This window comes from Rhinolophus sinicus, chromosome 4 (genome assembly GCF_057876585.1).
Source record: "Rhinolophus sinicus isolate RSI-liver-muscle chromosome 4, RSI-T2T, whole genome shotgun sequence".
NCBI lineage: Eukaryota > Metazoa > Chordata > Mammalia > Chiroptera > Rhinolophidae > Rhinolophus > Rhinolophus sinicus.
In genome coordinates this window covers 50,103,902-50,117,642 of record NC_142504.1, presented here as the reverse complement: position 1 = coordinate 50,117,642, position 13,741 = coordinate 50,103,902, and the positions used below count along the sequence as shown (strand labels likewise).

The window sequence follows — 13,741 nt, the reverse complement described above, 5'->3', positions numbered from 1 at the left end:
TAATGACTAAAGTGCTAAAAATATTAAAATTGAAATATAAATAAGATTTTAATTTTAATATTTAGTATCACTACATTATAAATAAGAATAAACTATTGACACAAAAATTAATGTTTCAGAAAATATCATTTACTTTCATAAGGGATTATTGTTAGTGAGACTCATAACTATTTATTTCCTTAAGAAATAGTGGAGCATTTGCTACATACCAAAAAGAAAAGCTTGATTAAAAGATAAGAAAGACAATTTTCATTAGATTCAAACTTCTGTTCAAATCTTAGCTTAAAATTACTTTTAAACACAATATTCCCTCTTGTAAAATATTACGAAGTTCTACTTAGTAAATACATGAAACCAGCTGTCCCATACAACTGTCTCTTGCAGTTTAAAACATTCACTATTTGGTCTGTCACTACATTACAGAATAACTAACAGAGGAGAACTGTAAGATATATTAATATTGACACTATCTTGAAATAAAACAGGTCTGAATTTAGGCAACATACAAGTGAATACACAGCAATAACTTTGCCTCAGTGATCTCAAACAATCTTATAAGATACAAGATGCAGAAGCAAACAGGCGGACTAAATACTCACTGCTTTCCGTCATGGTTGAGGCAATGAAGCGTTCTCTTATGAGATGTTAGAAACACCGTTAAGTACAATAATGGCTAAGCATGCACTTGTAAGAATGCAAAGCCTGCTGACACAGGCTCCTGTGCCCTCCTCCCTCTTCCTCCCAAACAAAAACAAAAAGAGACTGATGCACCTGCAAAGCTATTGCCGGAACCTTGTGGATATCCACACATGTAGTTTGGACTAGGCGATGGAACAGAGACATTCAGTGGTAGTATCATCTCAAGAACAGACAACAGTTCCAGATAAAAAATATGCTAGCTAAGAAGGAAGTGTCACTATTCCAAGTCAGACCCAACAAAGGGCAAAAAATAGAAAGGACAAAAAATACCTGATAAAGCAGTGGAGATGATGATACTGAAGGATCATTTGTTTAATTTTTGAAAACAAAACAAATTCAAACCTACCCAGTGTGCCTCTAAACTCTTCCGCTTTTCTGGGTCCCCCTTCGTATCCAGATGCAGAGGAAGTGTTGCACTTACCAGGAAGGAAGTTTTAACCAAGTCGATTATATATGTGTGATTGCTCATTTGAAAAGTGTCAGAAATGCATTTCCTGTTAATAGCACAGAGAGTGAGGCATGAAAGTGAGCAATGTTTACCATATATGTTTTAAACTCTTTAAACTAGTTTTTAAAAACAATTGTGAGAGACTGAAATGAATTAAAATTACATAGATCCAAACAAAAACTACAAATTCATGAGACATAAACACATGAAATATTTTCTAGGTAGTTTTAAATAGAAGAAAAGTCTTAACAGTCACAATATTAGAGAAACAGCCTGATAGGAAGCCAAACTAAACACATTAGTCCTGCAAAGCCCATTCAGTTAATTTTTCCTCACAGTAATTCAAATGATCGCTTGTTTATATGCTGTAACTGAGGGATGGGGAAGAGAAACCTAGTGATCTAGGGGCCTGAGTTACCAAGCTGAACATTTGTAAAGACAAGGCCTGGGAGCTTACTTCCTTAGTTTGGTGAGATAGTTCCCTATGTTTTCATAGCATTCAGGGTCCAAAATATCACTGGCTCAAACTGAAAGTACTGTGTGTGTGTGTGTGTGTAGGGGGTGGGGGTGGGGGGGGAGAGAGAGAGAGAGAGAGAGAGAGAGAGAGAGAGAGAGAGAGAATGAGAGTTGAGGTGGAGGTTTACTGTCGGCAATGATTACAGACAAAATAGGAGGTTTTTGGTTTCGGGGGAGATAGACAGTCACTGGGATGTGGCTCCTGGCTGTCCTGGGAGTGGAGACCATAGAAAGGCATCCTAAATCATTTTGAGAGCAGCTCTGGATCTTCCAGGTGACCTCAATTCCTTCCAGAACCCCTAGGCACACTCAGATCCTGAACCAGTGCCCCCTCTCCTTCATTCCAGGGTTTCCTAGACTAGAGTTCGTCCTCCAACCTGGGCTCTCATGGGCAACAGCTGAGCCCCAAGGGCAAGAGGTAGGATATCATTGGCCTCACAGTTTTCTTGGTGGTATATAATTTAAAGTTCTCTGATCTGTCTCCTTTCATGTAGGCCTCTTGGGTCTTAGCTTTCTACATATCGTATTATAATAGTTGGCATCAGCAGTTAAACCATTAAATTCAAAGGATGCATCCCAAATACTTAAAGGAGGCTTATCAGCACCCCAAAATATATTTTTATATAGGACTACTCCCTTAGGAGGCTGGCAGCTTTAGAAATCTCAAAGCTGGACCTCTTGGTTGGTTCTGAGGGAGGGACTAAGGAGTCAGACTGCAGGAGCTTGCTAAGCTGTGCTTCGCCCAGCGTTTGTGGGAGGGCTCATGGGGGGGGGTGAGTGAGCTGGGTGGGGGTTTGTGTTGGTAGGGCTGACCACAGAGGGAACATGAGCTTGGCCAGCTCTGTTTTCCAGACCATTCAGTAGGTTTCTTCCCGCAACAGATTGTTTCTCTGCCCTGGTTCAGTTACACCCAGGAGACCAAGTTCCAACCTGACGCCGCACGTGCACGCACATACATTATTTCAGAAATGCTGGACTCTGGTTCCTGGGTCTTCCTGGCTCTGCAGGAACTACAGCTAAGTTGAATTATGCAAAGGTTGTCTGTTCTCTGACTAAACTTGCAAATATGTCAGGCTTTATTGGTGGTTTGAGAATAGAGTTACCCTCCTCTTCCCCAAATCCTAATATAGCCACTAAAATTTGACTCTATGTAGTAAATATTCCAAGGAAGAAGTAGTGGCCAGTGTCTCCTTCCTCTGTGTAGATACTTCCTCTATGTGGAGGAAACTTAACTAGTTGGGGCCTCTTTTGTCTCCAGATTTTTAGATCAGAAGACCCCTAGACCTCATCATTACGCTGTTTTTGTCAATATGTTTCTCTGTTGTCTTCTTTTTTTCTCTTTTGTGAATCTCCATGCATTTAGCACCATGCTTTGTATGTAGTGTTCATACATTTTAGTTGGAAAAAATACTGTCGAGTAGTTGGACTTACTACATCATATCCAACCATCACAGGAACGAGAAGATAGAACAGGTTAGAAAATAAGAACACAGAAAGATGTATCAATGGTCAATAAACAGATTAAGAATGAATTATTTCCGTGAGAAAGACTCTTTGTGATGGGCTTCAGAGAGATTATTTGTGGTCTAGTTGGAGAGACGAGATACACAGATGAAAAAGTAAGATGTGCAGCATGCTAGGAAGTATAGGCCAAGTGGCTTAAATGTATCAGATAACATTCATTACATACTCGTACTACAACACTTTACTGGAGGAGGTCACTTTGGGTGGGATAAAAAAAGCTTCAAATATGCAGGGAGAGGCCCAGGATTTAAGGCAAGAGGAATCACAGGGAAGGTCTTCAAGCCAAAATTTGAACAAACAAAACAGTGAATGGATCAGTTTGCTGAAATGGAGAGTGTGTGAAAGACAACAGTGGGAGATATGGGAATGACATGGAGACAGAGGCATGTGCTTCCCAAACTTATTTCATGTCTCAGTACATGCAAATAGTAATAACATTTGCATGGCACACTGGGTGCAATGGACTGCTTGGGTTCCCCCAAAATTCATATATTGAAATTCTAACTCCCAATATAGTGACATTAGTAGGCGGGCCTTTGGAGGGAATTAGGTCAGGAGGGTGAAACCCTCATGAGTAGAATTTGTGCCTTCATAAAAGGGACCCCAGAGCACTCCCTTGCTCGCTCTGCCACGTAAGGGTACAAAGAGCGTAGTCTGCAGCCTGAAAGAGGGCGCTCACTGGAACGTGACCGTGCTGGTGTCCTGAGCTCGGACTTCCAGGCTTCCGAACAATGAGAAATAAGTTTCTGTTGTTGATCAGCCATTCAGTCTGTGGTACTGTGTTATAGCGTCCGCACCAACTCTGATACCGGGCTAAAGTGAAAAGTCTCCTACCTGATCCAGACGGGTGTATCTCTCAGCTTGAAAAGCTGAATCCATCTTTTCATGTTTTTTTTTTTTTTTCAGCCTCAGATGGCTTATACAATGTGAACAAAAATGCAAAAAGGCATTTTAATCTACTCTAACAATTTACTTGACCTTCATGCCTTGCTTTGTTGTCTGGGCATGAATGCCAATCTTTCTGACTCTTTCCAGTCTATGTCTGGTGTGATGTAAGAGAAGCATCTTGGTGTTGTAAAATCACTGGCAATCATGAGAGCTGGGTTTAGCTCTGCTCGTCTCCAGGCCTAATATATGCTAATTCATCTCTCAGCTCCCTACTCTACCAAACGGATAACAACCATCCTACTTGTCTCACAGGAAGTTGTCATAAATCTGCGATTTTCAATGGAATGTAAACTTACCCAACTATACTATGCAAGTCATTGTGCTGGATACTCTAGAGGACATGTGATGCCAGGTGTCACATACAACACAACACAACACACAGAGGAGGCAGAGGCATGTCAGCCGGTGTGTTTCTTTTCCAGACAGAAAGGAAAACTTTCCCAGAAGCTTCTGGGATCCCTCATGTCTCTGACCAGAATGGTGGCAAGTGCTCAGCCCTCAGCCAATGACTGGCATAAGTGATAGAATTTCATGAGTGATGTGAGTTAATCCGGATTCCCCCACTGAGTTCCTGGGTGGCAGACAAGGGTAGGCACCAGAACAAAATGTCAGGGCTCTGACAGTAAGGACAAAGGGGTACCAGGGAGGAGAGTTTGTCACAGCCTTGAATGCTGTTAGGGAGGTAGACTGTTATGCCAAGTGGGTAGAAGGGAGCCACTCCAGGTTCAGAGAAAAGAAACTATAGGAAAGAAGTCATAGTCAATACACCCCAGGGGTCTACAGCCTGATCCAGGCCTATGGGCCATTCCACACATTCTTCATATTCTAATCAGAAACTGGCCGCTGAGGTCACTTTTCTCAATTTCCTTATTCAGCTAAACTTTGCTTACAAAGCACTTCACAGATTTCTGGAAAAAAAATTCTGTAGATTCATTTTTAAACATCTAAATCCCCTAGCATGATACAGCAGAACCTTTATGGTGTACATCTACGGTTTATCCTTAACCCGCTGCCTCCTCTTCCAAATGGCCTCCACATTTGAATCAAACTGTTCTCTGCTGTCAAACCTCTGTGCGGCCCAATGCTGCTTCGTCTGCTCCATCCCCTCCCCTTTGTTCTTTTCTCTCCTCTCCCTCCCCCATTCCTTTCTCCCCCTCAGCCATTTGACCAACTCCTCTTCTCCCCAGTTTGTGTGACTTCTACTGGGAGGGCTTTGTGGCTTAGGAAAGCACGGGGTTGGGGAGGCTTTTCTCCATGAGTCACCTCCACCACTACCAGGGTGTCTCCACGACCAAGAACAAGCTCTCCCATAGCACCTCCTGGGCGTCTTACATTGTTCTAAGCACTTTGATACATTAATTCCTTTAATCCCCACACGTCCCAAGGAGAGGGACACTACTGTTATCCCCATGTACAAGTGGTGAAGGTGAGGCACAGCGAAGTTAAGTGGCTTGCCCCAGGTCCCACGGCTGGTAAGTGGCAGTTGCCATAGTGCTTCTCCCTGGGAAGGACAGCAGTTTACTAGGCTGCCTTCTCCACCAGACTGTAAGTGCTTAGGGACAGTCACTGCTCTGTTCATCACTGAATTCCTCAAGGCTACCACCATGCTTGGCACAGACAAAACAAGAGCTTCAATAAGTATTTGTAGAATGGAGAGATGGTATAGAGTATCTGCTTTAAAAAAAAAAAATCAGTGGAGTTCATTGGATTTACAGTAAGCAGCAGGAATATCGGGTGACAGTCCTGAAGAACCAGATCAGCGCAAACCTAGGCATCCCCTCTGTCCCATCTAACCACCTAACCCCAAGCCCTGAAATCTGCCTCCTCCTGAAACCTCAGAACAGGAAACTTGGAAAGAAAATGGTGTGGGGTGTGGACCTTGGGAAGGAACCCAGTTTGGTTAATATTACAAGGAACCATTAATGCTTTAGAAATATCCCCTTGATAGCCCCTCTGCCTGACCCAATTCATTAGTTTTCTTTGTTGTTCCTTATTAATATCGACTGAAATATGAGACCAAACTGTCGGTACCACTTCCTTGGGATCAAGAACTCCTCCCATATAATGGGTACTCAGACCCTTCCCTGAGACTGTGCCTTTAGAATGAGCTACAGACTGTCAGCTTTTTTTATGTGTCTACCTACATGCCTATTTAATCACCTACCCATCTCTATCTACCTCTTACATAGCATGATCCTGACCATAGACAAAGCTGTTTGCAATAGGGAGTTTCCAAATCAAAGATGGTTCCTTCATTCATGGGATTTTTCCTGTTCAAGGGCATAGCAGGGGGTCGTAGGAGGCAGAGAGCCTTAGAAGCTTGAATGGAGCCTGCTCTCAGGGCTGTGGTCCTGAGGCCCGGGGGGTGAACAGAAACTGCCTCTTAGGTCTTTATATGGAACATTGTTCCTTCCAAAGCCCTGAGTTCTCAGCTTAGAGTCTGGCAGGAGTCAGTGTCCTGCTGGATGGAAGCCAAGAGGATGCCCCGCCTCTCCAAATTCAGAAAAAGGGAGCAGAAGTGTGGGCTGGAGGTAGGAAGGGGAGTGGGGGGGTGCTGGCCCTGAGCCAGGCTCTTCCCTGGTATTGGATGCAGGAAGGCCACAGCCCAGCATGGCCTTCTGTGATAGCCAGAGGGAACCTCACTGGTGGAGGTGCCAGGCCTCCTTGCCCGCCTCCCTGCAGGCTCAGCCCACTGGTTCCCTGGGGAGCAGAGGGGGATGGAGGGTACTGAGCAAGGTCAGGACCAGCTGCATGTGGCCACCACTGTACCCACCTTGCTCTGCACCTCAGAGGAACCCTTTTCTCCTCCAAAGCCGGGTCCCCATTTTCTGCAATACCCATTTTGTGGGTCTGGTTTTTTTTAAATTAAAGTATAGTTGACACACAATATTATATTAGTTTCAGGTGTACAACATAGTGATTTGACATTTATATTTCTTACAATATGATCACAATAAATCTAGTAATCATCTGTCACCGTACAAAGTTATAATAATATTGACTTTTCCCTATGCTGTACATTGCATCCCCGGGAATTGGAGGTTCGTGCCTCTTATTCCCCTGCACCTGAGAATTACTTGCAGATGGCGGAAAAGCCCTGGTGGGTGTGTCTCAATGAAGGCAAGTTCCCCTGGAGCATACCCCTCCCTTTGTCATCTCCAGAAGCATTCCATGGCAGTTGTCAAACAATTAAGAAGAGCCAGATTGAACAGGGTGGGGTGGGGTTAGAGTACATCTTTAGGGCTGGACTTTCTTTTTTAATTTAACAGCTTTATTGAGATATACTTTATACCAGGGTTGTCAAAAAAATGTATACAAGTGGACACTTAGATCAACATTGCCCAAGCAGTAGTTCCTCGTAATCAGAAGTGTCTGGACGCTGATGGTAACCATTTTGAGCACCTCTTGTAATTGCAGAAGTCAAATATGACTTGTATTCATCTTTTGTAATTGGTATATATTGAGTATTACATTTTTAATACAGTTTTCCTTTCTTAAAATCTGTATACATCGTCCCCTGTGGCAGTTGTCAAACAATTAGGAAGAGCCAGGTTGTATATCGTTTCCTGTGGCAGTTGTTAAACAATTAGGGAGAGCCAGGTTGAACAGGGTGGGGTGGAATTAGAGGTGGGGTTAGAGTACAGCTTTAGGGCTGGACTTTCTTTTTTAATTTAACAGTCTTATTGAGGTATACTTTATATATCGTCCTCTTCAGTTTTAACCTTTCATATAATTCTCTGAGGCAAATACAACTGTCCTAATGAATTCATTAGAGCATGCTAACTGTTCATCACTATAACAAAATCACAGTGGTTTATATCTTTCTCACATTATAGTCCCAAGCCAGTTGGGTAGGGTGGCACTGTTCTAAGCATTCCTTCAGGACCCAGCTCCTTCCCACTAGTGTTTTTGCTCTCCCCTTGGGCCTTGAGTTCTCCATTGAGTCTCACATCTTAGATGTGAGAATGGCTCACATCTCTTGTGCCCACATTCCATTGGCCAGAACTCTATCATATGACCCATTAAATGCCAAGGGCAGCTGGAAAATACAGCCATGCTGTGTGCCCATGGGGGAAAAGAAAGGTTTGGCAAAGCCATAGCATTATGTTTGCCGCAACATATTACATAGGATAGGGTTTTGATGAGCATGATAAAATTTAAGTACTATCATATATCTAATTTCATGCGTTATAAATTATTTCTATCATGAGACACTTAGAATATGGCCTGTCAGACTGAGGCAGTCATTGATGTTGTAATTATACCTTGTCCCTACATTAAGTGTTTAGTGATGAGGAAACGGTTTTACAAAACTGGAAGCTGACAGTCCTCCCTGTTGCCTTCTCCAAACTCCTCTGCAATAATGCAGTTCTTCCTTCACTTGCTGGGAAATTCTCTTCCAATCAGGCAGTGCAGTTGTCTACAGAATGCACATAAGAGAATGGAGAGAGATTAGTACATAGCTAAGGAATTGTTAGTTGTGTTTGTCATTGTCAAGGCCAACCAAAATGTTTTTAAAAATTCGCACTTTTGGAGTGTTTTGTCAATTTATTATACTAACCCATCCCTATAAAAGCTTAGTTAGCATAATAAAAGTTTATTTTTATAAACGTTAAAAAGAGCTATTTTTAATAAAAAGTTTATATGTATCATCAGCAGAGTAGACAATTAGTGGAAGGTCTGGGTCATGTAGTCATTTGGAGACCAGGCTGACAGAGGCTCTGTCATCTTCAACATGTGGCTTTCTAGGTTGCCTCAGGCATTAACAACCAGCAGAAGATGAGAGTGACAAGAGATTTTTATGGGCTGGGCCTGAAAGTGGTGAATAGTACTTCCATCTATATTACATTGGCCAGAACTCAGCATGTAACCACACCTATTGCAAGGATCTGAGAAATAGCTTCAGTTGCAACTTAGCAACAATTGTGTTCTATGGTGGTGGTGGGGAGGGTCATCAGGCTTTGGTGAATAGCCAGTCATCTCTGCCACAGTGGGACCACCAAGTTCACTCTTCTTTAGATTTACATACAGTACTCTGGCTCTGCCAAAATGAAATGTACTGGGGATGTTAGTTTTAAGAAAAAAAGATCTTGCCCTAATACAATGGTTTTAAAAGATGGAAATGTTTTGTTGTTATTGAATTAATAGTTTAAGTTTGTTGGATTGATCATATGAGTTCTATATGGGGAGATATATAGTGTGGATCGTTATATGGTGCCAAGGTCCAAAGAAGATAAAAAGCAAAAGCAGATGTGATGGTCAGTAGGACTGGTGACAAATACTCCAGTTGTCCCTCTAGAAGGCAGTAGTTGGATGACAATTCCCACTCCCTTTGAAGTTAGGAGTGATCATTGATTTGTTTTGACCAATGCAAGTGAGCAGAAATGGATCATAGTTGCCATGTTTCCTTCCGTCTGCTGGGGAGAACTTGGAAGCACATGTGAGATGAACCTTGTCAACCTGGCGCCCAAAAGACTGGGATCAGCAGAACTGCCCAGTTCACTCATGTTGCGCATATGGGCAGGAAATGCACCTTTGGTGGGTCAAGCTGCTGAAATCTTGGAGTTGTTTGTAACAGCAGTCCAACCTAGTATGTTCTGACTGCTACGTCAGGGAAAGGTAGGTACTCCTTGGAAAAATAGGCTGACATAATATTTTGGATAAGATTTTAAAAGGTTGAATTTCACTCTACCGGATTTGAAATATAAAGCTGATTTGGGTGGAAGAATTTGTTGATATGAAGTTTAAGTGGTATAAATCCATCCTATTTATTCATGAAAATACAATTTCAATTTAAAAATGCTTCAAAGTGATATTATAATCTTCTTTTATAAAAAGTACTGGAGAGGGGCCAGCCCGGTGGCTCAGGCAGTTGGAGCTCCATGCTTCTAACTCTGAAGGCTGCTGGTTCGATTCCCACATGGGCCAGTGGGCTCTCAACCACAAGGTTGCCGGTTCAACTCCTCAAGTCCTGCAAGAGATGGTGGGTTCCGCCCCCTGCAACTAAGATTGAACACGGCACTTTGAGCTGAGCTCCCTCTTGGATGGCTCAGTTGGTTGGAGCGCGGGCTCTCAACCACAAAGTTGCTAGTTCAATTCCTTGAGTCCCGCAAGGGATGGTGGGCTGCGCCCCCTGCAACTAGCAACGGCAACTGGACCTGGAGCTGAGCTGTGCCCTCCACAACTAAGACTGAAAAAGGACAACAACTTGAAGCTGAATGGCACCCTCCAGAACTAAGATTGAAAGGACAACAGCTTGACTTGGAAAAAAGTCCTGGAAGTACACACTGTTCCCCTATAAAGTCCTGGAAAAAAAAAGTACTGGAGAAACAGCAAACATTACATCTCATGTTTAAGGTACACAATTACAGAAAAATTATAAGTAATTTCTTTTTCCAGCATTTAAAAAATGAGGTATAATTTTCAGTTTCAGATGTAAATTTTAGTAAAAATAAATCATATATAGTTCTTTTTGTCTTTCTTCACAAAGATTGTTCCCCTCAGGGATTTTGTGTGGCTTTTCTCAGAACCTCCTCCTTCTTAATGGTATTGAAATAACTGGAATTAGTTACAGAGGACCTTTTTCTCTTTCTGTCTCCTTAGTTCTGCTTTAAAAATTCTGATGACTGTATTTTAACTGCAACATCAGTATATTTGCCACCGGTGCCAAGATTCACGGTGGATGCCTTATATCCTCTGCCCCAATATGCCTCATACTGAATAAAGATGACATATAGCTCAATGGGAGACAATAGGCCATGAGTCTTTCCCCTTTTACTATATAGTAGGAAGTTCAAAGCTTGGTAGAAAACAGAATGGGCTATCCTGGTGTGTCCCAAATGCCAGGCTTTGGCCTGGCTACATTAGAACCCTTGGGTTGACTTGTTAAACACAAGTTCTTAGTTTCACTCCCTTCTCTCTGAATCAAAAGGACCTGGTGCTTTGCATTTCCAACAATCTCTCCAGTTGATTTTATAAGTGACAGTTGGGTCCATGTCTGCAAAGGCCACAGAGGACCCCCAGAGGACAGCACATGGGGCCACATGCCTCCTCATCCTTCCTTGGTCGTGAGGTTTTGTGTACCTGCCTCTGTGCCTATAGGCTGCCTTGGGATATGAGAGATGGTGACCCTTTTGAGCGGGAGACCTCTCTGACTGGGAGATTGAAGTTTGAGTAAATATTTACCCAAAAGAGATTTTTTTCAATTGATTAGATGGAAGGACTTTTAATTTGAACACGAATTTTCCCCTATTGATAGGAACAGAGGCTCAAGAGCAAGGTAAGTTGGCTATAGAAAGTAGATCCATTTTCTTTTACCCTCTACTCTTTAAGCAACCCCCGCATTTCCAAAATTTATTTGACATTAAAATGTTTTTTCAAGTAAAATCTATTAAAATTCTGTGGAAACTAATGTTCCCCAGAGTACGCACATTTTAGGATGTGTTGCCCCAGCTGCTGCTGCTGCTTCTGCTGCTGCTTCTGCTGCTGCTGCTGATGATATTCTTCTTCCTCCTCCTTCCTCTTGTTCATCCTCTTTCCCTCTCTCGTCCTCTCTCGTCCTCTCTCGTCCTCTCTCGTCCTCTCTCTCTCTCTCTCTCTCTCTCTCTCTCTCTCTCTCTCTCTCCTTCTCTCTCTCTCTCACTCTGCCCCTCGCCCCCCCCGCCCCCATGTGTATTTATGCACTCTTACAGGGTTGTCATGCGCAATTGGTAACATTCCCGAATGGCACACTCAAAGCATTGACTGTTAGATGGCTACTATGGGGAGTACGATGCCATGTTGATTTGAATGAAGATTGCAGCTTTAGAAACTGAACCAACTTGGAATGAAAAGTTCAGTGTCTCAGTCTATGTTCCTGTAAAACATCAATCTCCAAAACTGTGACAAGGATTTGGGTCAAGTAGTTTATTTGGCAGATGATCCTAGGAAGCATAGTGAAGAGTGAGATGGGGAAACAGAAGCAGGGAGGCCAATAAAGGCTGTGTGGATGACCAATGGGGGCACGGAGGCTCCATCCCTCTGAGAGGCTCCCAGAAAATGTGTGAAACATGCCCAGAACCACCCTACCGATGGGGGAGGAACTTGATTATTTATCCCTCATCAGTTGAGGGTTGCTCCTGACCACAGAAGTCCTTCAGCACTTCTGACCTGGGCTGTGTTGGGCTGAGCATGGCCTTGGGCAGAGACATAGGGGCTTGAAGTTGGAAGCTGCTGGTGTGTGTAGGAACTGTTTCCTGAAGACCTCTGGGAGCCAAAGGGATATGAAGAAGTTATTGACAGCATCTGCTATATCCAATTTCACACCATCTTTTTTTTAAATTTTATTGGTGAATATTGGGGAACAGTGTGTTTCTCCAGGGCCCATCCGCTCCAAGTCATCGTCCTTCAGTCTAGTTGTCGAGGGTGCAGTTGCCGTGTTCAATCTTTAGTTGCAGGGGGCGTAGCCCACCATCCCATGCAGGAATTGAACCGGCAACCTTGTTGTTGAGAGCCTGCACTCTAACCAACTGAGCCATCTGGCCGCCCCTCCAGAAGCTCAGCGGCAGCTCGTTGTTTTCAATCTAGTTGTGGAGGGCACAGCTTACTGGCCCATGTGGGAGTTGAACTGGCAATCCTGTTGTTCAGAGCTCTCAGTGTAACCAACTGAGCCATCTGGCCACCCCACTCCCGTCTTTTAAAGGCATTGTTTTTTCTGCTCCTATTGGCAAAAATTTATCACTTATTCTGAGGTTGTGCTACCAGCTGGAAATGCCTATTTTAACCAACTATATGATCAGTAGTAGCACATGATGCATATTTAAAGGGTTGTCTAGAAATGAATTCTAGAAAAGTATGTTCATCTTGCCTTGTAGGAAATAGTGTTCAGTAAAATCTGACCTGTAAGTGACTTAAAATCTAAGTAAAGGATGAAGTGTAGAAGTGACGGCCAAGTCAGTTCTTGTGATTAGAACCCATCACTGGTGACCTGTGACAATGGTCTCAGTCAAATCTAGTCCACACACTTAATTCATTTTAACAAACATTTAATGAGTCCTATTGTGTCTTATAATAAAGAGCATACTAAGTGAAGGTGATTTTAAATCATAGAATTTTAGAGCTGCTGGGAATTATGCAATATGTATTATGAGTCTGTTTAGTGTAATGGTTAGCAACGTTACTTAGGAACCAGATTGCTTGGGTCCATATCCTGGTTCCATTGCTTGCCAGCCTGCCTTGGGCAAGTTACTGCATATTTCTGTGTTTTAGTTTATTCTCTGTAACAGTATCTACCTCATGAAATTTTAAGTGAATGAATATATACAAGGCTTGTAGAATAGTGTTTGGTACATGGTAAGCAGTGAGTAAATTTTAGCCATTAACTAGCTCTATCCTGTTTTATAGATGCAGAGACTACAGCTCAGAGATGTTTGGTGACCTTCCCAAGGAAATGCCTTTAACTCATAGCAGTGTTGAGAGTGGAACTCATGTTTTCTAATTTCTAGAGCAAAATGTGTCTTAAGTACTAATTGCAGAACGATGGCAGACAATCTCTAAAGGTGAAATCTTTATTATTATTTGAGAGACAAGGCTGATAAAGTTTTGAGAGCAATTTACAATCATAAAGCA

The 13,741-nt window shown here is 42.7% G+C and overlaps 1 protein-coding gene across 4 annotated transcripts in view; it reads right to left on the bottom strand.

Annotated features, from left to right (window-relative positions):
- Positions 1 to 1,148, bottom strand: part of PIK3CG (phosphatidylinositol-4,5-bisphosphate 3-kinase catalytic subunit gamma) — a 31,595-nt gene extending 30,447 nt beyond the window's left edge. The window contains exon 1 of one of the 4 annotated variants that reach the window (XM_019745391.3): positions 1,046 to 1,148. Coding sequence is in view for 1 of the 4 variants with exons in the window: in XM_019745390.3 (XP_019600949.2) it covers positions 772 to 843 (72 nt within the window). In the remaining 3 variants the exon portion in view is untranslated. The other 3 variants (XM_019745393.3, XM_019745390.3, XM_019745392.3) reach the window with 3 other exon arrangements.
- Positions 1,149 to 13,741: the final 12,593 nt, after the last annotated feature.